At 46.3% G+C, this 22097-nt stretch overlaps 1 protein-coding gene and 1 long non-coding RNA gene across 4 annotated transcripts in view; one reads left to right on the forward strand and one right to left on the reverse strand.

The window, feature by feature from the left end:
* Positions 1-3442: 3442 nt before the first annotated feature.
* Positions 3443-5466, reverse strand: LOC144106565 (uncharacterized). The gene is made up of 2 exons (XR_013309047.1): positions 5433-5466; positions 3443-3568 (listed from the first exon to the last, which is right to left on the reverse strand). It is a non-coding gene; the product is annotated as an uncharacterized LOC144106565 (long non-coding RNA).
* Positions 5467-12870: 7404 nt separating this feature from the next.
* Positions 12871-22097, forward strand: part of LOC144106244 (cell adhesion molecule Dscam1-like) — a 44150-nt gene continuing 34923 nt past the window's right edge. For 2 of the 3 annotated variants that reach the window (XR_013308941.1, XM_077639001.1), the window contains exon 1: positions 12904-13371. Coding sequence is in view for 2 of the 3 variants with exons in the window: in XM_077639001.1 (XP_077495127.1) it covers positions 13254-13371 (118 nt within the window). In the remaining variant the exon portion in view is untranslated. Of the gene's footprint in view, positions 13372-22097 lie in introns of all 3 variants that reach the window. The other variant, XM_077639002.1, reaches the window with a different exon arrangement.

A 22097-nucleotide genomic window follows, 5' to 3' on the forward strand; every position in this document is an offset into this window, starting at 1 on the left:
TGCCGGCTCCGTTATCGAAGGCTTGGACGACCAATGGGAAAGACTCAAGAGAATGAATAGTAAAACGAATCGTTGCATCATTGTGAATCGGCTTTGCCTGTGTGATAACTGCGACTGACACGAGTCAATTGCAGTTTCCGTTTTACAGTTATCATTTCTTCGGCTGCAGTGATTGGCCAGAGTCGATGCGCTGGCTGATAGCGTGCACCTTGCGTACGAAGACGTACGACTCACTTTCTGAATCCGGCTATAGGATGAGACGAATTGCCTAATCAGACGTTGCTGGCGCAGAGCCAAATAACAGTTGGTGGTTACCATGCCTGTAACATCGTTGGTCATCGAATCTGGCAGACACATGGGCGCTGTACTGTCGCGAACCATTCTTACTTGCGAAGAACTAATTTCCGAATGCGGCTCTCGTCTGGGACCAAATTCAGTGCTTACTCTCAAGTATTTGCTCGTAAGATCGGCTCGTTATATTGGCCAGATTTAATTTTAAAGCTCATTACTGGACAAATTAATAGCATCATATTTAACTCAACGAAATGTAATTGAGTCCCAAATATGAACGCGCACCATGCTTTTTGATGCTGTATGAATATTTTTGCGCACAAGAAATGTGCATGTGCAGGGCATGTTATGCGAAGGCAAGAAAACCGGTGGTTCCTTAGGATAACAGAATTTGATCCCAAGAGAGGGCAAATGTAAACAGTGGCCGCTCAAGCAGGTGGACGGATGAGATTAGGTAGTTTGCGAGCTGGACTAGAGAGATGGATTTGGAAGTCGCCTTTAGGGGGTCATGCAGTGGACGTATTTAGGCTGCTACTACTGTTGATGATGATGAATAAACTTCGTAGCGCTTTTTTCGAAGTTAACTTAGTGCAGCTAACTTAGTGCACCCCTCCCTAACCGAACTGCAGTGTACGAAATGAATATACGAACCTAGCAGGTGTACTATGACTATCCTATTCAATTTTTTTCCACTTTCTTGTTTCACCACTGGTTGAGCACCAGGCACGCCGTCGTTATCGCTAGGATCAGCCGGGGGGGGGGGGGGGGGGGGGGCTGTGGTTGATAACAAAGGAATATAATCGAAACAAAAGAATTTTTCGAACGCCGAATATTCACCGCTAGAACTTGGGGACTGAAAATCAATTTTCACTACGGTCCAAATTAAGGAGAGACAGATAGGGGTTCCGCTTAGTACTCGTGACGTTGATTAGACCGAAAGGTCCGTTCGGATAAACCGGATGTTCGAATTAACCGAGTTTTGGGCTAACGAGATTCGATTGTACTATGCAGCCCTTCTGGACACTGATTTGCCGACGCCGCCTGCACGACAGTATCCCAGCCCCGCTGCACGCTTCTAGCGCCGCGCGCGCAGCAGACGGCGGCGGCGGCCGTCCAGATGCGAGCTTCACACGCGATGCGCGGGGGCTGCATTCTCGCCCCCGCGAGGCGGCGCAGCTGACGGCGGCGACGCTTCCCACACTGAAGCGGCTTCGGTGGCATGCACGCCATGTGGTGACCCGCTGCCTCCTTCTCCTCCTCTACCCATTGCGAGAGAGAGAGAGAGAGAGATGGATAGCCACTGGCGCTTTCGCTACTACGGCGGCACGTTACTCCGTATTCTCCGCGTACTGCAACTTGACGCACTGCCTGCGTGGAAGCGGCCGCGCAGTGCGTAATGGGTAGAGGGCACGCCCAGTAGCTTTTCCTTGCGAGGAAGTCAGCGGCACTGCAGTTTGTCAACAAGCGGCATTTCGTAGTTCGTAAAAGAAATAAGATAAACGAAGTTGCGAAAGGTATACACTGTCAAACGGCTCGTCTCGTTAAGTGATTCCAATGAAAGACCGTTTGAGTCCCCGTTTGATTTTCGTATGCCTTTACTTACGCATCCAGAGAGAGTGAACCAATTCATTTACAGGCGAGAGCTTGCTAATAAGGCCTTGCGTAAAGAGGTAAGTGAGGTACGGCAGATAGCGATATATGAGGGGCCATGCAAGACGGAATTTATTCTGTTATCTACTCGTGAAAGAGAAGTGGATGTACAGGCTGGCAGGATGTATAGCAGACTGTGTAGCAACAGATTAGCAAAATACAGGCAGATATTAGTGGATATATGGATATATATTTTCTTATATACTCCCTTACCCGCCGCGGTGGCTCAGTGGTTAGCGCGCTCGGCTACTGATCCGGAGTTCCCGGGTTCGAACCCGACCGCGGCGGCTGCGTTTTTATGGAGGCGAAACGCTAAGGCGCCCGTGTGCTGTGCGATGTCAGCGAACGTTAAAGATCCCCAGGTGGTCGAAATTATTCCGGAGCCCTCCACTACGGCACCTCTTTCTTCCTTCTTTCACTCCCTCCTTTATCCCTTCCCTTACGGCGTGGTTCAGGTGTCCGCCGATGTACAGTGAGACAGATACTGCGCCATTTCCTTTCCCCAAAAACCAATTATTATTATTATATACTCCATTATCTCATCTTGAGGAATAAGGGATATATATATATAAGCAGATAAGTTAAATGAAATGAGGGGCCCGTTTGACAAACTTATGAAGGGAGCTAACAGTCACCGAAACCAAGGTGCATAGGGGAATGTCTTTTTTTATGTGTTGCACTGTAAAAAAAAATCCGTCAAAATGACGGGAAATACCTTGGCAGCTCTATTTCCAAGCATTTGACCGTTAAAATGATGGCACCCCGTCATTTTAAAATGACGGTGCTTTTTCATCATTTTGATGTTTTTCTTGTCAATCTGAAATACAACTGAACCGTCAATTTGATTACATTTGACCATCCAAATGACGGCAGAACATCATTTCTAAATGACAGTTTTTCCATCATTTTGACGTCTTTCTTGTCAATCTGAAATACAACTGAACCGTCAATTTGATGACATTTGACCATCAAAGTGACAGCAGAACATCATTTCTAAATGACAGTTTTTCCATCATTTTGATGTTTTTCTTGTCAATGTGAAATACAGTCAAACTGTCAATTTGATAGCATTTGACCGTAGCAGTTACAGCAAGATGTCATTTCTAAATGACAATGTTTTTTCCTGACTTCGATGTCATTTTTATCGATTTGAAAATATAGCCAAACTGTAATTATACCACTGATTGTCTGCGATGGCAAGCTGTCAATTTTAAAACTGTTTTTATGACTTCAAGACTTTTTGCAAATTTGAAATTATCTATAACTGTCAGTACAGCATTTGGCCATCAAGGTAATAGCAGGCTGTAATTTCGAAATGACTATGCTTTTAACCATTCCAAAATTTGGCTTGTCAACATGAAATGCAACTGTGTTGTCAGTATGATGGCCCAACACGACAAGTCTCAACATAATTCTGTGTCAATATATAGTGTGGTGAACCTGACCACATGAAAGTCACTTGCAGTGGGCAGTACCTCATAAACCATGCAACAAAAACAAATTTACATTTCTACTTGCACATTTATTCATAAATTAAAGTGCATTCAGCAGGCTCAGCAACTTTGGTGCGATTCCGCAGGCCCTGCCTTTGCCGCGCCCTTTCGTTGGGTTGCTGTGCCCAAGGTGCCTGGAAACAAAACGAGGATAGAATAAATCCATGCTCCATAAACTGTGCCAATCACAAACTCTGCCTACACGCGTGAAATGCCATGAATGTGTGAACTGCGCTACCTTCTGCAACACACAGTATTACGAAACTGAAAGACGAGATTAAAATCAGGTAGCAACAAATGTGAGCACACTAGTAGTGCGCTTAAATAGCTACATATACATGCACTAACAATAGATGATGTACCTAAATGTAACCATTATTATAACTCGTAAAAACAGCCCACAATTGCACATACACACCGTATAGTATTTCTAGTAACAATAGGTGCTCATCATGTACAGGAACCATACACAGAGTCTAGAAACCATAACTATGCAAGAGCATTTTGCTGCATTTCAGTGTTTTCAGCTATCAGCCGCAAACATAGGTCAGTATTGATGTAACACCCTGATGTCCAGGTATAGGCTGCAATTGCACATGTGGCAACCATGCATACATTTAAAAACCTCATTATCATGCCTCATCATCTTACCATTTGCACAATGCTCATTCTAATTTCTGTGCCCTTGGCCACAAATAAGCGGAATTTCACACCTGAAATCTTCTGAGCACTCAACAAACCTTTCAGATGATGAATGTCATAATTTCTTTTTGCATTTACACTGCAGACCTGTTGGACACAAAGGGCAGGACAACTTCTCAGGTACGCAACATAGCCAGACATGCACGATGGCTCCCTTTCACCTGGATCCATTTCAAGTGCTGCAGGGTTATTAGCCCCTGGCAAACATATGGGATCACAGCTAATAACCCTGCCAGCCCCTAAAAGATCACCAGGTGAAAGGGGAAAGTGCCATGTAATGGTTGTGACAGTACCTGTGAAGCTGTCCTGCCTATGTGTCACGTCTCCCGTTTCAATGCAAAATGAAATCTGACATTCATCATTGCAAAAGGTTTGTTGAGTGCCCAGAAGGTGAGGTAGAGAGCTCTACTTTCTCGGGGCTGATTGTACACAGGCTACAGCGAGCACTGCATCAATGGTAACAAGGGAACCTGAGGCCTGTAAAAGTGCAGAGAGGCATCCGGCAACTTGCCACATGTGTGGACGCAACCCATAGTCAGACACACTGTAATGTTGCACTAGGACATTAGCCAGTGGACACGATACATAGTAGAGCGACTTAAAATAACTGCATTTACACTTAATCCTCGCTCCTATTTTTCCTGACGTCGGTAACTTATAAAAGTGCTGCACACATTACATTTAGCAATAATTGACAGTCGCGCCCGTCCTATCTGGTTCTTCGTTCTAGCCTCCCTTTTCTTGCAGTAGCCAACCAAAAAAATAAGCAAAAACACTGAAAAGTGTTATCTAGATGCACTCACAGGACACGTGACCAAGTTTAGGCAATGCAAACTGCCAGGCTGGTGCATTCATCACATGACAATGATCAAATCCGCAATTCTGCAAGTGTCAGAATACCAGAACTGGGTGGCAATTTAAAATTAAAAGTCCGGCCTTCATCTGGCAATTGCCAGAGCTAGCCAATGTGCAAGGCTTGTTAGCATGTACTGCTGGCAAGCAGCACTATGTATATAATCTTACCATTCTACTTTCTAAAGACGCCTGTGACTGGCAAATCACCATACAGGTGTGCAAAAAAGGCAACACGGTGCTGTGCAGAGAACGAAGAATTGCACCAGAGGAATGTATGTGACGACATCAGAATTTCAGGGGAACAGGGCAGAAACTGATCATTTGCAGGCACTGGCTAAGGAGGGCGAGTGCCTTTCCTCAGGAAAAAGAAGCCTGCTGCTCACACTATTGCCTCGGATTCCGATTGCTTATCAAACGCATCTTCCACATTCACTCATTTACCTCTGCAAAAGCTCCATGGTGAGGGGGCAGTCGGTGAGGGTACGCAACGTTGAACACAAAGAAGAGCACCAAGGAGGAGGCCCATGGCCTTCTCAAGACTTCCTGTAGAATCCACTGCAACGATGATCTTCTTTATGTCCCCATGCTTGATCCTGCAAGGAAAAAAAATTAGTCACACGCAAACGCTACCCACTAAAGGGGTGATCAATAATTCGAGTAACCCTATGGCCTTCGATGTGTACACTGAGAGAAGCCGAATTCAAATGTACTCGTAAAAAAGCCATACTGTGGTCTTGTTGCCTAGGCCTTATGGTACCCTTGGCATGTAGACAGACACATGCAACATGCCCTCCCTTATCAGTGCTTTACACGCCACTAATTATATCTGTTGAAGATGCTTGCTTCATGTAAACATACTACATAGAACTTGTTTATGGAAAAAGCTTTACAAATATTGCACGACAAAAAAGCATTAACTTTGGCGACAGAATACTTCGTTTTTTTTTTTTTAAATAATGGGGAATAGTGATGAGGTAACGAAACTTGGGCAAGCACCGAGGCAACTTTTCAAAGGCCCTCCATTTTGTACCTAGCCTGCCATGACATTGATGAGAAAAGCCAAGCTCAGCTTCGTTCATGCTTTCTAGCAGAACGTCATGCTTTTGGCAAGTCAAAAGGCCGCACATTAGTCTCGATGAACTCTGGCATATCACCTTATAGTGCGGAGATTGCCCCACCCTCCCCACTTATCAACAGTACTGCTACTGAGTTCCAAATTTTTTGTACACTCTAATAAGAATGGAAAACTACTGGCCAAACTTGCACATTGTTATCATGTTTAATTATTAAACAAACTGTACATACATAAGATGAAGCAGCAATTAAGCCTTTCATCCAGGGCTAGCCTCATTCCTAAGTTTCGAATATGTCCTACTAAGTAGAGTGAAGTTACACAAAATCAGGTTACATCGTAGAATAATAAAATACACTGTACAAGCCATGTTTTGAGCCAAAGTTCTATAAATGACAAATACATACCAATCACAGCAAGGTGCGGAGTTTGGCAGTCCTTCCAGCCCCCCTTCAGCTGCATGCTGGGAATTCACAAGCCACATGTTATTAGACTCCAGAGAAAACATCAGTGATCAGATACATGCATCTCAATAATAAATCATAACCATACTTCCAACGATCCTGCTGTCATCAAGGCACTTTCTACACCTCGGGTACAGTATCATTTCAGCAGAAATGGATGAAAATGAGGTATAAAATTACAAGACTGCAAATTTACTTGATTCAATAATTCCCAGCTAATGGATACGCCAGTCGAAAGAAATTTTTGGCCCTTGTTTGAGGCTTATAGGCAATAAGCTATAAAAATGAATAGAATTTATTTGGAAATAACTATTGCTGAAATAATTAGGCCCATATCTTAATGCTATACAAGAATGAAACTGCACACTATCAGTACACGAACTAAACACTGAGCTGCCCCATCGCCACCGGACACCGACGTATGGGGCTTGGTGTGCCAGTAAGCGAGGAACAACAAAAAAGAGAGAGCGTAAGAAATAAAACAGAAAAAAGCTGATCAGTGCACGAAAAGTAGTCTGCTTTTTATTGACGAATACTTTTACGAACCTACGACAGTAGTGCCGACACCATGAATTCAAGGGAGCTGCAGATGGCCAGCATGGTAGTCATAGCACATGTTTTGGCCTGAATTACAACTGAAAATGTAAAAAATGGTTTTTACGACTATTTTTACTGCCCATTAAGCCCATTCATAAGGTGTTCTGCATTTAAACAGAGGCGCATGGCGCGCTAGAGCTCGACCAACTCGATTTCGATCCTTGGCCCGCGTAGCAGTAATCGTAACCGAAAGTCAGGCTCGATCGCGATTGTATGTGCCCGCATGATAGAGATACTATAAACGACTTTCTTCAACTTTCTTCAATTAACGTGCGCCAATGCTCTTCGTACGCTTCAGTGTTCCTCACAGGAAGTTTTTTTTTTACACGTGGCCGCACGCAGCCCCTGAAAATCGCTGCACGTGGCTGAACCATGAGGCCGCGATTCACGCTTTACGTAGAAGCATGTCTCTGAACGGCAATCTCGGGCCCACGGCCATCGGTGCGTGTATACATTACGCGTGAGAACTAGCGTGCTCCTCGTAGCTATGTGCCGCACAGAACGCGTACTGCACGAACGAAGCATATAAGCAGAACACTTAACCTCTACCCGCTGCAGTTGATTTTCGGCTGCAGCCCATACGTTCCTTGATTGCGTCTTCGCGGCCTTCCAACGCGTCGCACACAAAAAGGCAAAATGGCGCAAATGCAGAACGCACACACGGGCAGAAGCAGCGCGCACAAAGAAAAGCAAGAGGGAACCACGACAACCGGACTCCTTCCTTGACAGCGGGGGCCGGAAGCGCGCATTGAGCGACGTCTCACATGACGTACCCCTACGCGCCAGCCAATAGAGTTTCTCGTTTTGTGTTGCGCTCTCCGTCTCTTTCTCCTCGCCCGCTCGTTCACGGCGAAGTCTCCGTCTTTCCCGTTTGACGCCGGCGGCTCGTCAAAATAGATAAAAAAGTGGCCGTCAAAATGACGGTTTGTTTTTACAGTGTGTGCTTATCAGTGGGATATTATAGTACTTAGATTAATAAATCGCTTAAAGAAAATTAATTATAAAGCAGAAGAAAAAACAACCATGCCGCCGGTGGGATCCGAACCCACGACCTCCGAATATCGCGTCCGGTTTTTCTGCTGCTTTATAATTAATTTTCTTTAAGCGATTTATTAATCTAAGTACTATAATATCCCACTGATAAGTAAAAACAACACACACACACACACACACACACACACACACACACACACACACACACACACACACACACACACACACACACACACACACACACACACACACACACACACACACACACACACATATATATATATATATATATATATATATATATATATATATATATATATATATATATATATATATATATATATATATATATATATAATAAAGCCATGAGTACATTGCCTATGCCGCCACGGTGGCTCAGTCATTATGGCGCTCGGCTGCTGACCCGAAAGACACGGGTTCGATCCCGGCCGCGGCGGTCGAAGTACGATGGAGGCGAAATTCTAGAGGCCCGTTTACTGTACGATGTCAGTGCACGCTAAAGAACCCTGGGTGGTCGAAATTTCCGGAGTCCTTCACTACGGCGTCCCTCATAGCCTTAGTTACTTTGGGACGTTGGACCCCCATAAACCATTAATATTGCCTACATAAAAAAACATTGATCCGAATAAAACATGTTGATGATTTGCGTTCTTTCCGTCTGCATCGTCTTTCCTTGTTTGTTCTTTATGTATGCTCAACTCGCTCTTAACAATAGCGTATGTTACAGCCCATGTCATGACTGAGCTGGAGATACCCACTTCACCGTCTCGCGACCGCCTCAAGCGTTATCGGGGAGGCTACGCGTATTCACCACAGGTATCAAACGCCAGTCAAGACCCCTGTACGCTCTCATCCTTAAGGGGTGTGTCCTAAGTGATACGTCGGCACTAACGTTGCTTCTGCGTCTCACTGTCAGAGGTGGGCATTTGACCTCAAAAAACCTGGACCTCACCTCAATCTCAAAAACAATTTGCCGACCTCACCAAACCTCAACCTCATGAGTTGAGGTTGAAGTCTCCTTAGGCGCCCTCACCTCAACCTCAAATTGTGAGGTTGAGGTCAGCTGCTCGACCTCAGAAAAATATCGAAAAACAAAACAAAAAGCGATTAAGAAGTTTTTCAGTTAAAAACAATTCTGAGAATCCTTTGAGACAGGAAAGCCAAATGATGATGGTATTTGTTAATAAGGTGTCTACAGACACTATTGATGTGCACGCAATAGGAGAAGCTTATAGTCTAGGATGAACCCTCAGAGAGTATATGGCCTGCGGGCAGGGGTGTACCATGCGCGGTTACCACCAGTACGTCGGTGAGTACTTCATATGTGTCAATACTTTATCAACCTGCTTCGTGTATACTTGTTCGTATTGGAAACCTCTCGCTCATTCACAAACGAACCGGCAACTGACAAACACAGCCCTTCTACACCATCTACCAGAAATTGGGAGGAGGGGGAGGTATTCACGATACTCTTTTCAGGCTTTAGAATAGTTACCTGATATAAAGAAACTGGTCGCCGATGTGCTTTCTAGTGAGACGGTTATGCAGACGCATATCAGTATATTTTCATTTTCTAGCTCCATCCGGCATAGCGAGAATGCTCTTTTCAGTCCTTTGTATGTTGCCTTCGAAAACACTTAACAAGCTGCGAATGTAGTACACCAACAGAGGCGCGTTGTATTTATGCCTGTGTAGAAGCGAGCGGTTTCTTTTATTTATGCGAAAGCATTAGATGGCTCACTTTCAAGGTCATATCCGCAAAAAAGTGTCCGCAAGAAACGGCGCCATGCGACGTCACGAGCCGACGAGTCACTCGACGAAGATGATGACGTCACATAACTAATTAATGATAATTATGTAATTAGGTAACGCCAATACTAATTAGTATAATTAGCGATAGCATCATGTGAGTGTGACGCCATACCAGGTCACATCACAGCGATGTAATGTGCCATCAAACCTAGTCACGTGACGACGCTGTAATATGACATCACACCTACTCACGTGACAACGATGTAATTTCTCGTCAAACCAGGCCCCCATCCACCCCCATTTCAAGATCCATATGGATCCCACATTACTACACATGCGCGCATGACGCATTACAAAGAGTGCCCACAACCCGGTCCACATTAATGACATTCGAATTGTCCAGCAGGTAAACGCGCCAGTTCTCATGTATATCATACTGCAAATATCATGCAACGACACATGCTTTTGACTCTCGAGACAATGGCGATGGTGGTGATGCTAACAGTGTATCCTTATGAGCCCGGGAAGTCTGATATCCCGCTACCAAATTAAAAGTTGCCAGAATATTGATTAAATATTGTACATTACCCAACAACCAAAGACAATTATTGTGCGGGAAAATAGGAATAGCTGCAGCTAATAATTAAGGATGATGATGTTCCTGGGAGGTCGAGACCCCCCCCCCCCGTTTGCGCCACTTTCCTTCAGGTGGCTATGCTAATGGTTTCGAAATCCTGGGAAATCTCCCATGACTCGGTGAACCCGTGGCATTTCGAAAGAAAGGGCTAGGTTTCGCCTTCGAACACTGTGCTAACTATTAAAATCACACGGGTCAAAACAACTGGCCTAGAATCTGCAGTGTGAAGCGCTCTCTCTATCAGGATCACCACGGCTCTCCGCTCAGATTTCCCCGCAGCGAAATCTTTTCCCGAGCCCAGGGAAGACCAGAAGGGTGCGTTTTCCTGTAGGCTCGGACTGAACGGACATTACGGCGCAGCACCGGAAGCTAAGAGGGAACTGTGGCATCCGGTTGTCCAAACAGGGAAAACCGAACACCAAGCGTCATCACTGCATGAACATTGCGGCGGTGCCCTGCAACTCAGCTTCGGAAACGTCACTCGTCGGTGTAAGACGTGGCATCTGCAAAAAGTCTCGACCTCAAAATTTCGACCTCACCGAATGACGACCTCACTCAACCTCAAACTCACGCTTGAGGTTGAGGTCTGATTTGCTGACCTCACAAAATTTCGAGCCGTCGCCGACCTCACCTCAACCTCACCTCACGACGTGAGGTTGAGGTCATTTTGAGGTTGAGGTTCACCTCATGAGGTCGAAACCTCATGAGGTCGCCCACCTCTGGTCCTCAGTGTCCGCTTAAGAAGCTGCGCTAAAGCGCACTCTTCAGTCCGTTGTGTGACCTCCAGTACAAACATGTTTCCCTGTGCCAATGACCTCGTCCCACACGCGGTAGTGCACTGCGCGCACTGGTCGCTTAGTAAGGCTGCGTGATTCTGGGAAGCGTATGCCGCTCTACGCTTAGTTTAGAACTCGACAATTCGATTCTCGGAAGCGCCGCGAATGGTCGCAAAATGCAGCCGACGCAAGAGAGAGACTGGCATGGGGCCAGTTCCTTTGAACTTGATTAACCACGTGGAAGCTAAGTTCTTTCCAGGCCGGTCACCTGAGGGCGCGCCTCGCAGACTGAGCCGGTGGGTCTTTTGGGTGGCACGTGTTGTGAAAAACGCACTGGGGTTAGAAGGGCGAATAAAAAAGAAAGAACACTGCGACATTCTGCCTGTGCGCACGGCGCATGGAAAGGCCAGACAGGTAAGGAAAGTTGCGCCACGCCAATTCCTCCAGAGTGCGCAGCACGTCAATTCTATTTGTGGCAACCTCTCTGTGCAGGATGGCAATTGATTTGCCCTTACTGCATGCGAGTCAGAGGGGTTTCGAGACTTCTCAGTAAAGACTGCTTCGTTATACCTGCATGCTGCAAACACTAATTCACCGCGTTAACCATTAACCTTGCTGTTTTCCCGCCGTAGACTTGTCGGTGTCTGTACCTTCGTTGGTTCGTTTTCATTCATTCATTCATTCATTCATTCATTCATTCATTCATTCATTCATTCATTCATTCATTCTAAAGGTCCTCCGGTGCCTTAAATAGGCTAGGTGGGGTGGAGGACGGGAAGGGAGAAAGCCAAAAGATATTACAGCAACTATCGCCTGCAAAGCTGGGAAACCACGACGCTAGTGGGCGTTCATTCAAACAATACATAAAATAAGCGGGGGGGGGGGGAGTAGCAGGAGAAGTGGCGCAGTCAACAGGTCTGCAATGGGCGGGCCAAAACGGCCGACTTTGGGATGCGGATGATAGCACAGACATCAAAGAGCAAACACTGACCGGAAGTGAAGCGAGGGAGTAGCTGAATGAAGTGGGCGAATGTTAGCATAATGGGGAAACTGGAATAAACAAACAAAAAACCGCAACAAAGGGCAGTCAGGTTTGGAAGAAAGCTAAGCGAATGGAAAAAAACAGTCCACAAAGAATCGTATAGACATGAACTTCCCATAGCTGCATAAACAGTGATAGGTTTCGTAGAACTGTAAAGAAAAAACAAAAGTAAAAATGGGGCGGGTTAGGTTGGACGGGTAGACACGAGTGCGCGTAAAGGGGGGCAGATGGGACAACAGACGAGCGAGCGAAGGTAGCGAGAAATGTGCGTACGTGATGCGGGAAGGGAAAGCAGGAGCGACAGGAGAGAAAGGAGGGTAAATTGAGAGATAGATGTACCGAGAGGACTTGCATAACAAGTGGACGCATGAAGGAACAAGCTACACACGAGGGGTGGAGAGGAGGGGACGGTGTAAACGCCGGCTTATAAACGAAGAGGAGGATGCAGCTGGGCCTAGAGAAGGGAGTAAGAGAGAGGAGAAGGCATGGAGGTGAGGCGGGAAAGAGGGCGACGGCGCCCTCGCCAGCTGATGCCCGATTTAGCGGACGTACCCACGCGCAAAAATGAACGAGCAGTCGCCGGCGGACAAACGGCGCTAAGCGACCTTAGAAAAGAGCGCGCGCCCGCCACCGCCTAAAACGGTTTGCTTTTATGGTGGTCGCTGCGGCGACAGCGGCGACGACAGCGATTTCGAAGCTCGGCGGCCCGATTCGATATCTCGGCGGCTGGGAAACGCCGTTGTAGCGAGATGTTGCGTCCGCCACCTGTTCGAGGAGGGAGACCGGTGGGCGTTCTCCGCTGGAAGTGTGGCTGTTGGTGGTGGCCCTAGTTGTGAGGAGTGACCCGTGCCGTGTGCGATCGTGGTTGTTGTGCTCGCTCTTGGGAGTGTCGTCGTCTGCTGCCCGAGATGCGCTGGCTGGGGCGCCGGATGCAGACGACCCACGCTCCTGCCGGTGGACCGTTATTTTGGGCCTGCGTCGTCTGCTGCGTGATTCCTTTCCTCGGTGTCGATGTCCATGCATCCGGTGAGTGGAGAAGAAAGCTTTTGTGAAGTGGTTGGCTGATCCTCTCGTGCTGGGACGGTAACTAAACCGCAATACCGCAAATATGCTACTGGGAATTCTTTTACTCCTTTCATTCTTTTTTCGCTCTTCGTTATTTTCTTAAGTGACGCTGTATCAGCAGACTTTGAGAATAATAGAATGGAAGGAAACTGACCTTTACATTACACCGGCCCACCGTGGTTTACTGTCTCACAGCCTGCGACAGTCATGTGGAAGCTGTGAAATTGAGGCGACGGGTTTCAAACCCATGTGGTTGGCTCGCGAGCGCATGCGAGCAGCTCATTTGTGAAAACTGGCGCCTCAACCTCGCACCTTCCACGACACTGAAACGTGCTGCGGAATGGTCAGTTCGGATTGTTTACCTCGGGCTGTTCGTGGCAGTAGCGTTCTGGCCGAAACTATTTTGGAAAGGCATTACGAGCAGTCAAGGGTCGCTGATTAAGACAAAATAGTAGAAGGAAGTTTAGTAGCTCTTATCGGCTTCTATGTAAAGAACTTATGCGATGTAAACCATGGGGCCCCAGGGGCTAATAAAGGTCAATCTAACGCTTGCGTGTGTGTCGACCCTATATTTCTGCCCACCTAGCCGTCTGAACTTTTGAGCAACATTCAGCTCAGCTTCCACTTTTTCGTGGGCATAGCTCTGCGGCAGCGCTTGGTTAAAGAATTGTAGCCGTGTCATCCCCTTAAATATCACTTTAATTTTCGCTTACGTGAGTGTCCCAAGTCTTTTCGAACAAACTTTTAGGGAAGTTTTGCGAAAACTGTCCAGTGGTGTAGTGCACTCGTTATGATCTTGATATAGTATACAAATTATGGTGTGTATAATAATGTGATAAATTTTATTTCTACAACTATTTTTGTACTTTTGGTCCCACTACTGACGTATACCAGTCAGCAGACGCCAGTAGTGGTGCTGATCAGTTGACTTCTGCTAGTCAACTAATTGACGTATACTAGTATTTCACATAATTAAAGTGAACTGTGCAAAAACTGTGCACCGATTGCATAGGGATGTCACCTCACCGTGGACAAGTAGATGCTAAGGAATGCCTGCAGTAAATAAGCCAGTGAACGCACCTAATTAATTGCTTCGGTTCGTATAGTTTGTCATCTGGGGATGAAGCCTCGTCTTCTGTCTTGCTGACTCTGCTCTCCAAGGCATTTAACACCTCCGAAAATAAATTCCTCTGAGTTTGACCGGGTAGCATTAACGCGTTACTAAACACCTGTGAATAATCTGTCGTGCGCAATGTACAGTGCGTTCAAAACAGAAGGCTGAGTTCGTTAGGTGTGTGAGACGTTCAAAGTGTTCTCGAGCAGTGCGTCTGAAAATAGCCCTCATGAAGGCAGCTGCAGTCACAGCTTACGAAGCATTTACTTAGCGCACCCAGTTCGCGCACGGTTGACTGCAAAATAACCGGTAATTCTCCCGGCTCAAATATTAGCGCCATGAGAAAACACACACAAAATAAAAAAGCTTGTCACAATAAATAAAATAATGCACATCCGTTGTCCGTGTACCCACGTACGAGAGATTTTTTTTTTTTTGCCAGAAATTTTTGCAAATATATAGCATTGACGTACGAGTACGGCGGGCGTTGCTCTTCCGCTCACGGACACTGAGCATATATTTGCATAATTTCTGCCCATTTATTCAGCACAATTTCTGTTGCGATGGAAACATAATAAAAAAGAAATGGTTTCACTGCGGATGTGAACAGCAGGCAGCATGCTGCCGAACACACTGTTCTAGTGGAGTGTTTTCCCTTCGCTGTGATTCTTCGACAAGGAGATCTGCGCTGAAGATCACTAACCATATGCTGAATGATTGGTTAAGCGCTAATAATAATATTGTGCTTGTTAATATGCTCGTTACTGGTATAGTTTAACAGCGTTCAGCTTTTCCTTCTGTCTGAAGATGCACACAAAGTGCTGCTTCTCTTGTAATTACAACATCGGTAATGTCTGAAATGCTATCTGTGCCGTCAGGGCAGCATGGCTTTGTCAGATACCTTCCAGTCTTTCTACTATGCGTTTTATGGCAGTTTTTGTGTAATTCTCCTAAAGAAAAGGAATACAGATATCAGAAAAGAAAACACTTTTTAGTGCATATTGACTGTATACAAAGTACTAGACAAGTGACAGAAGGTAGCTGACCGCGGTTTACATCCTCCTCGCACCTTATTTAAAACCAACAGTCAGCGAACACGAGCTGTAATAGGAGTGAAAATATGGGGGCGTGTTGTTAGGCGATTACGGATGTTGTTTAGATGATTGCGGAGAGACCATAGGACAATAGAAAGAACCTTCCGCCAAGCATCTCTATATTTTCCTGCGTCTTGTTCTCTGTTGCTTTTGTCAGATAAGGAGGCGCATCGACCATTGCACCGTAGATATGAACCTTAAGGCATCTCATATCTGCAGCGTCGACCAATGTCTTTCGTCTTTTTAGGCGGGAGTTTTAACGACTACATATCTAGCTCTGTTAACGCGGTCACGTGAGTACTGGAGATGGAGCTATGCGAAAGAGAGGCGCCGGCTTCTATAGGCCTGCCCAGTTTGCTTGGAAGCGCCGGAGAACTGTGCTCCATCCCCTCACGCTCATATAGCTCTCTCTCTAGTGCCATGAAACTGGGAGGCGACCATTGCTGATACTTAATAAAAAAGACAATTTTTGATTGTGTTCCGTGATTTAAAACGTAACTGCTGGAATCCCAAATTGTATTCTCATTTGTTTGCGAGCAATTATACTACTGCCTTTATACTGAGTTTCATCGGGCGCTGTTTGGAAATCCCTAGAAATGTGTTTGGACACTAGGCTTGCAGTCTGTGGGACAGCTTTAAGGACACCATTAGTCGCAGCTTTGCACCTGATGTGTGTTACTTCACTTTTTCATTACTGCCCGGTATCTTTATATGGCTTTCAAGGAGGCGCGAACACGGTGTTATCGTTCCTTCGCGATAACAAATATCACTTTACGATCTACCACCAGTGCCAACACCACCACTGGAGGTATGTGTACCTATCGCCTGACTCAGTCGAAAATATATAAATGAAATGAAAAAATTCAGGCGGCCACTTTGTTGCCCTAAAGTGCGGTGAGGCGAAAGCCTTTAGCGCGGTGCTACCGCTTGCGTCACTGATGCGTGGTTAAGATGTTGATTAAGTACACAATTGTTTGTGAATCTTAAGCTCTTGAGACACTGGAGGGCGTTTGGGAGGAATTCGTCTGATGCGGCGATTTTCTGCAAACTCTCTCCAGCGTCCTAGACAAGGAGAATTACATATGCGCTGGCAGGAAGTAGCGTAGTCTAATAAAGAAAAAAAAGGAAGTAGTCGCTAGCACGCTCGGATTCGGAACGGAAGGATGGTGGTTCGAATCCCATCGTGCACAAAGGTGATTTTTTTATACAGAGTAGCCGAAAAGCGTAACGGAAGGACGCACGGACGGACAAGGTCGCGAGCATGAGCCATTAAAGGCTTTTGTCTTAATAGCCTTAGCTATTGACAGCAACGACGAAACGCACTAACGCTTATAAGCAGCATAATTACTGACAACAGTATCATGTTCTTGCGGCTGCCAACACTAGAGCATTGTAAAGGAAGTCTTGCCTCCATTCATTCGTTCTCCATACACACGCAAATTAACTGAAAATAAGTAAAAGTCAGTAATTTAGTTATTAAGTAAAGGATGGAAAAATTGTATAGTAATTAAGTAAAGGATGGAGAAATTATAAAGTAATTAAGTAAAGAATTGAAAGCAGAGTCTTCTTCCAAGGGAAGAATAAAGCAGTGAACTTCAAAACTGCCAGCATTGTTTCCTCATTCAAGCAAATCTAGAACGGTGACTCAAGGCTGAGAGCGTTCTTTGAAAAATATTCCTTTATTAGAGATTGTTTGAACCTGGTTTGTGGCGTTTAACGTGCTGGATTAGCACCTACGCTATAAGGGACGCCGCTATGTAGGGCTCCAGATTAATATCGACGACCTGGAATTCTTTAACGGGAATTGACACGGCGCAATACACGGGCGTCTTTAGCGTTTCATCTCCATCTGACCGTGGCCGCTTCGGGCAGCGCTTCAAAAGTTAATAAAACAAATAGTTTATAACCGCAACGCGTTTTAGGTAAAGTGTGCGATGTCAGTGCACGTTAAAGATCCCCGGGTGGTCGAAATTAATCTGGAGACTTCCACTATACGGCACCTCTTTCTTCCTTTCTTTCACTCCCTCTTTTATCACTTCCATTACGGCGCGGTGGATCAGTGGTTAGGGCGCTCGACTACTGATCCGGAGTTCCCGGGTTCGAACCCGACCGCGGCGGCTGCGTTTTTATGGAGGAAAAACGCTAAGGCGCCCGTGTGCTGTGCGATGTCAGTGCACGTTAAAGATCCCCAGGTGGTCGAAATTACTCCGGAGCCCTCCACTACGGCACCTCTTCCTTTCTTCTTTCACTCCCTCCTTTATCCCTTCCCTTACGGCGCGGTTCAGGTGTCCAACGATATATGAGACAGATACTGCGCCTTTCCTTCCCCCCCCCCCCCAAATCCAATTATTATTATTATTATTACGGCGCGATTTGGGTGACCACCGAGATAAGTGAGACAGTTACTGCGTCATTTACTTTCCCCCAAAAAACAATTTTCATTTTAATTTTAGGTGAACTGGCTTCTAACTTCAGTACTGCACGTAGAGCGTACCTAAGCTTCGGCAAAAGAATCTGCGAGGCGACCACTGCCCTTAGAGGGTGATTATCCCTATCGCTCGTTTGCAAGCGCGTGACCTCTTGAAAGGACGTTGAGATTTGGCGAGAAACAATACACGGAGTCTGCAGTGCGCTCAAGATAGGCGCCCACAAACAACGCTGTCTCCGGGTGGTGATTGTATATAGCTGCGTGAAAGCGAGATACAGTGCAGTGCGTCGACTCCTGTGGTTGAGAGGAAAACTAGGCTTAAGATGCGCTGAGACACCGAATACGACCTCATAGTCGGATAAAACTCAGAAAAAAGTGGCTGTCACCCGTCAAATGACCACCTTCCAGCCAATGGCGTCTGCCGGTTCTGTGAATCTGCTAGCATGGCGATGAAAGGAGGGGACTATCCCTTTTCATTTGCCACTCCCTGCATTGTTGCGTTGGCAAGTCCAAGAGAACCAGCCGACGCCATTGGCTGGAAGGGGGTTCTTTGACGGGGAAAAGCCGCTTCTTTCTTGAGTTCCATCGGACTTCAGTAAAAATCGATCCTGCGCTTCTTCGTCACTATTTTTAACGTTTGCCCGGTAACAAAAGTTGCGCCCATTAATGTTCAGATAACGGGATTTAAAAATGACGCTTTTTCTATCTCGCCACTCGATTCAGACTCGTGACATCAATGGCGAAAATGACTCTGTGATCGCAGTTATGGTGTGGATAGCAAAGTAGCCCAGCCTTAGAGATCCGAGTCAGAAAAACTGGTCTTGACGTAATCGTAGTTTGGAAGTTGGAATTTGTGAGTTACGCATTAATCCCGCGCATGCTCTGTCCGACATTATCTTAGTGTTCTTGCTCATGTTTAGCCAGGAGGTTTTAAGGAACCGGTGGTGAGTTGCGTTAGCTTCAAAAAACTCAAGCGCACACCACCTACAACTCGTCCCAGAGTTGCTGTAGTTCGGTGAGGACTTGATTGTGCTTCGTTGGTTGTATACGAAGGACGCGGGTGCGATGCCGGTTTGCTACACCCCTCAATTTCAATGTGTAACGAAATACAACGACGCTCGTATGAACTCAGCTCTCGATTCGTGTTAAATAAACTTAAGAAGACGAAATTAACATGAAACCTTCCAACACCAAAATCAAAAACCCTTTTATTAATAGGTCAGTTTGTTACTTGATGATCATATACAGGACAAAGTCCCGAAATCAAGGACGGAAATGTGACCACTTACAGCATCCCTTGCTGTCCATAGCACAGACTTTAGATGTTAAAGGTCAGCTATTTTTTTCCCTGAGCTGCGTGCGAAACTCTACGAGTGACATGACAAGTTCATTTGTTTTGTGGTGTCAAGCGCTGGACTGCTCTCGCGCTATCAGGCGCCACCTGTCGACAGCGTCTAGCCCACACAATGGGTCTCGCTCACCTACATGAACGCCGAAGGGTGGAGATAAATTACTTTTCCGCCCTCGATAATTGGTACACCTCAGTGACGAAACGCCCAAACTTCTCCCCGCCTCATCGCCTGATCGCCGTAATTTTCCTTTTCTTTTAATTTTTTTTGCTTCCCTCGCATTTCTGCGTGGCTTATTTTTGTCGCTCGTATTTCGGTCTCACAGAACGGCTTCCTCCGAGACCTTCAGCCACCCGAGTATATCCGGTCAAGGCACGTCGCGGGCTTAACGGCAGCGGGGAGACGCGAAGGAAGAAAAAAAAAAAAGCGCGGGCATTTTTTGGCGGCAACGCAGCTATTTGGCGGGAAACTTGCCAGCGCGACCTGTGCGGCCGCGCGCCACTTCCTATAGCTGCATCCCACGCTGTCCTCCAACTCCGCGACGTAAAAAGAAAGAGGCGCATGGCATTCGGGGAAGCAGTGCCCGGAGATCGTGCGGAGATTAGTTTTACGCGAACCCGCGTGCGTAGGATCGTATCGCGTGTGTACGCGGAGCTGGCCTGTTTTTCTTTGCACGCTAACTCCGCTTTGTGTCTCCTTTGGTGACGTCACGCCGCCTTAGAGCCAGCGGCCAAAGGTTCACGGCTGACGTTCCACCGAACGATCTGGTTCTCTCTGGCGACTCTTCCTCAATTCATATCTTTCGCGAAGAACTATCGATTAAGCATTCAAGGATTATTATTTAACTCGATTTACTTACGCTGCTGCTGATCATGATGATGATTATGTTAATGAATCGCAGACTATGCTTTGGCGAGAACAAATTCCAATGTTGTGAATACAGTCACCTGAATTCTGCCACTTGTGGAAAATAAATGGAAGAGAGCAAAAGCAACAAAGCAAGAAAATAAACAATGAGAAAGGGTAACCAGGGTTCGAACCCGACCGCGGCGGCTGCGTTTTTATGGAGGAAAAACGCTAAGGCGCCCGTGTGCTGTGCGATGTCAGTGCACGTTAAAGATCCCCAGGTGGTCGAAATTATACCGGAGCCCTCCACTACGGCACCTCTTCTTCCTTTCTTCTTTCATTCCCTCCTTTATCCCTTCCCTTACGGCGCGGTTCAGGTGTCCAACGATATATGAGACAGATACTGCGCCGTTTCCTTTCCCCCCAAACCAATTATTATTATTATTATTACCGCCAGAGCAAATATTGCTTGTACAGGTGCCATGGAAGCTACCTTCTCATCGTGAGACCTCAGTGATTGTGCGAATAACATCGCGTGTTTTACTATAGTTTAATTCACGACCTGTACTTTCTTCCACTTTTTTTTTTCTGTCCATTTAAGCGGCACATAATGTACACCTACTATAAATATTGACCAACTATCTCAGTACCATAAAGTATCATTGCACTCTACTTTTTCGCGGCTATTGGCTGCAAGGAAAGTGGGCCAGGGATTTTTCCGAACGAAGCCGTCTTTTCCGCCTTTGTATCAACCGATAGCGCGTTAGCGTGTGAATCCGCTCCCACGATGCTTGCCAGCTGATCTCGTGACGGAAATAACCTTCGGGAGTTGGACGTACTAACGGGGGGAGGGGGGGGGGGGAGGGGCAAAAGTAACAGCCCCCCACCCCCCTCCCGCTCCAAGTTCCGGCTAGTGCCGCTCTGCGTGGAGGTGCCACCTGACAAAACACTTGTGGTGTTGAGACCAGCTCAGTGGGCCCAATTCGACTTAACCCAGTGGGTCCAATTCGACTTCAAAAGTGCTTTGCCAGGTGATGCCCCTACGCAGAGTGGCACGGGTCGTCACTTGCAGGGGGAGTGGTCTGTTACTTTTGCCCCCGATGGTACATAGCGCACGTAAACGAAATACCGATAACATTGTTTTCTGGTGTCAAATGAGATTCCTTAGCGATAGCAGCCTCCTTTATCTAACGAGGGAGTGATTGCAATTTACGTTTCACCTGATCGAAGTCATGCTTGCTGATAAATTTGCCACTGCAAGCAGCCTCGATTGCTGCAAAATGAGATGCCGATAACACAGTGGTCCGTTGCGTCTGTACGTGAAAAAGATTTCTTTTCGATAAGGGTGTCCTTTAATCACACGAACGAGTAATTGCAATTAATTTCCACCTCAGCTGTGTGTACTATGCGGCGATAAGGGAAACGCTGCCAATCTTTCATTTCCCAATTAATTTGCTGCTTGGAGCAGCCTCGCTTACGCGTAAAAGAGATGGCGATAACACCGCATTTCTTTGTCCTCAGACATCCTCCTCGATAAGGGTTCTCCTTATCGAAAATGCGGATGTTGATTGAAATTACTTCCTCGTTAGATAACGATTCTCTGTATCGATCGATGGAACGATTACAATAACATCTACCTAAGCGCAGCCACGCAGCTATAATAAAGGAATACTGCATATCTTTTTTAGTATAGATTAGTTTATCGCTGGAGGCGGCCTCAATTAGCTACCTACTGGGCCATCCAGACTGGCGCTTATGATATAGCAGCGGCTCTAGATCGATAGTGGCTCGGAACGGGCGTTACTTCGCTTGTTAATCAGCGCAGGTCTCAACTCGCACTTGAGATCCGACGCAAT

The sequence above is a fragment of the Amblyomma americanum genome, chromosome 10, assembly GCF_052857255.1.
Source record: "Amblyomma americanum isolate KBUSLIRL-KWMA chromosome 10, ASM5285725v1, whole genome shotgun sequence".
In the NCBI taxonomy this organism is placed as follows: domain Eukaryota; kingdom Metazoa; phylum Arthropoda; class Arachnida; order Ixodida; family Ixodidae; genus Amblyomma; species Amblyomma americanum.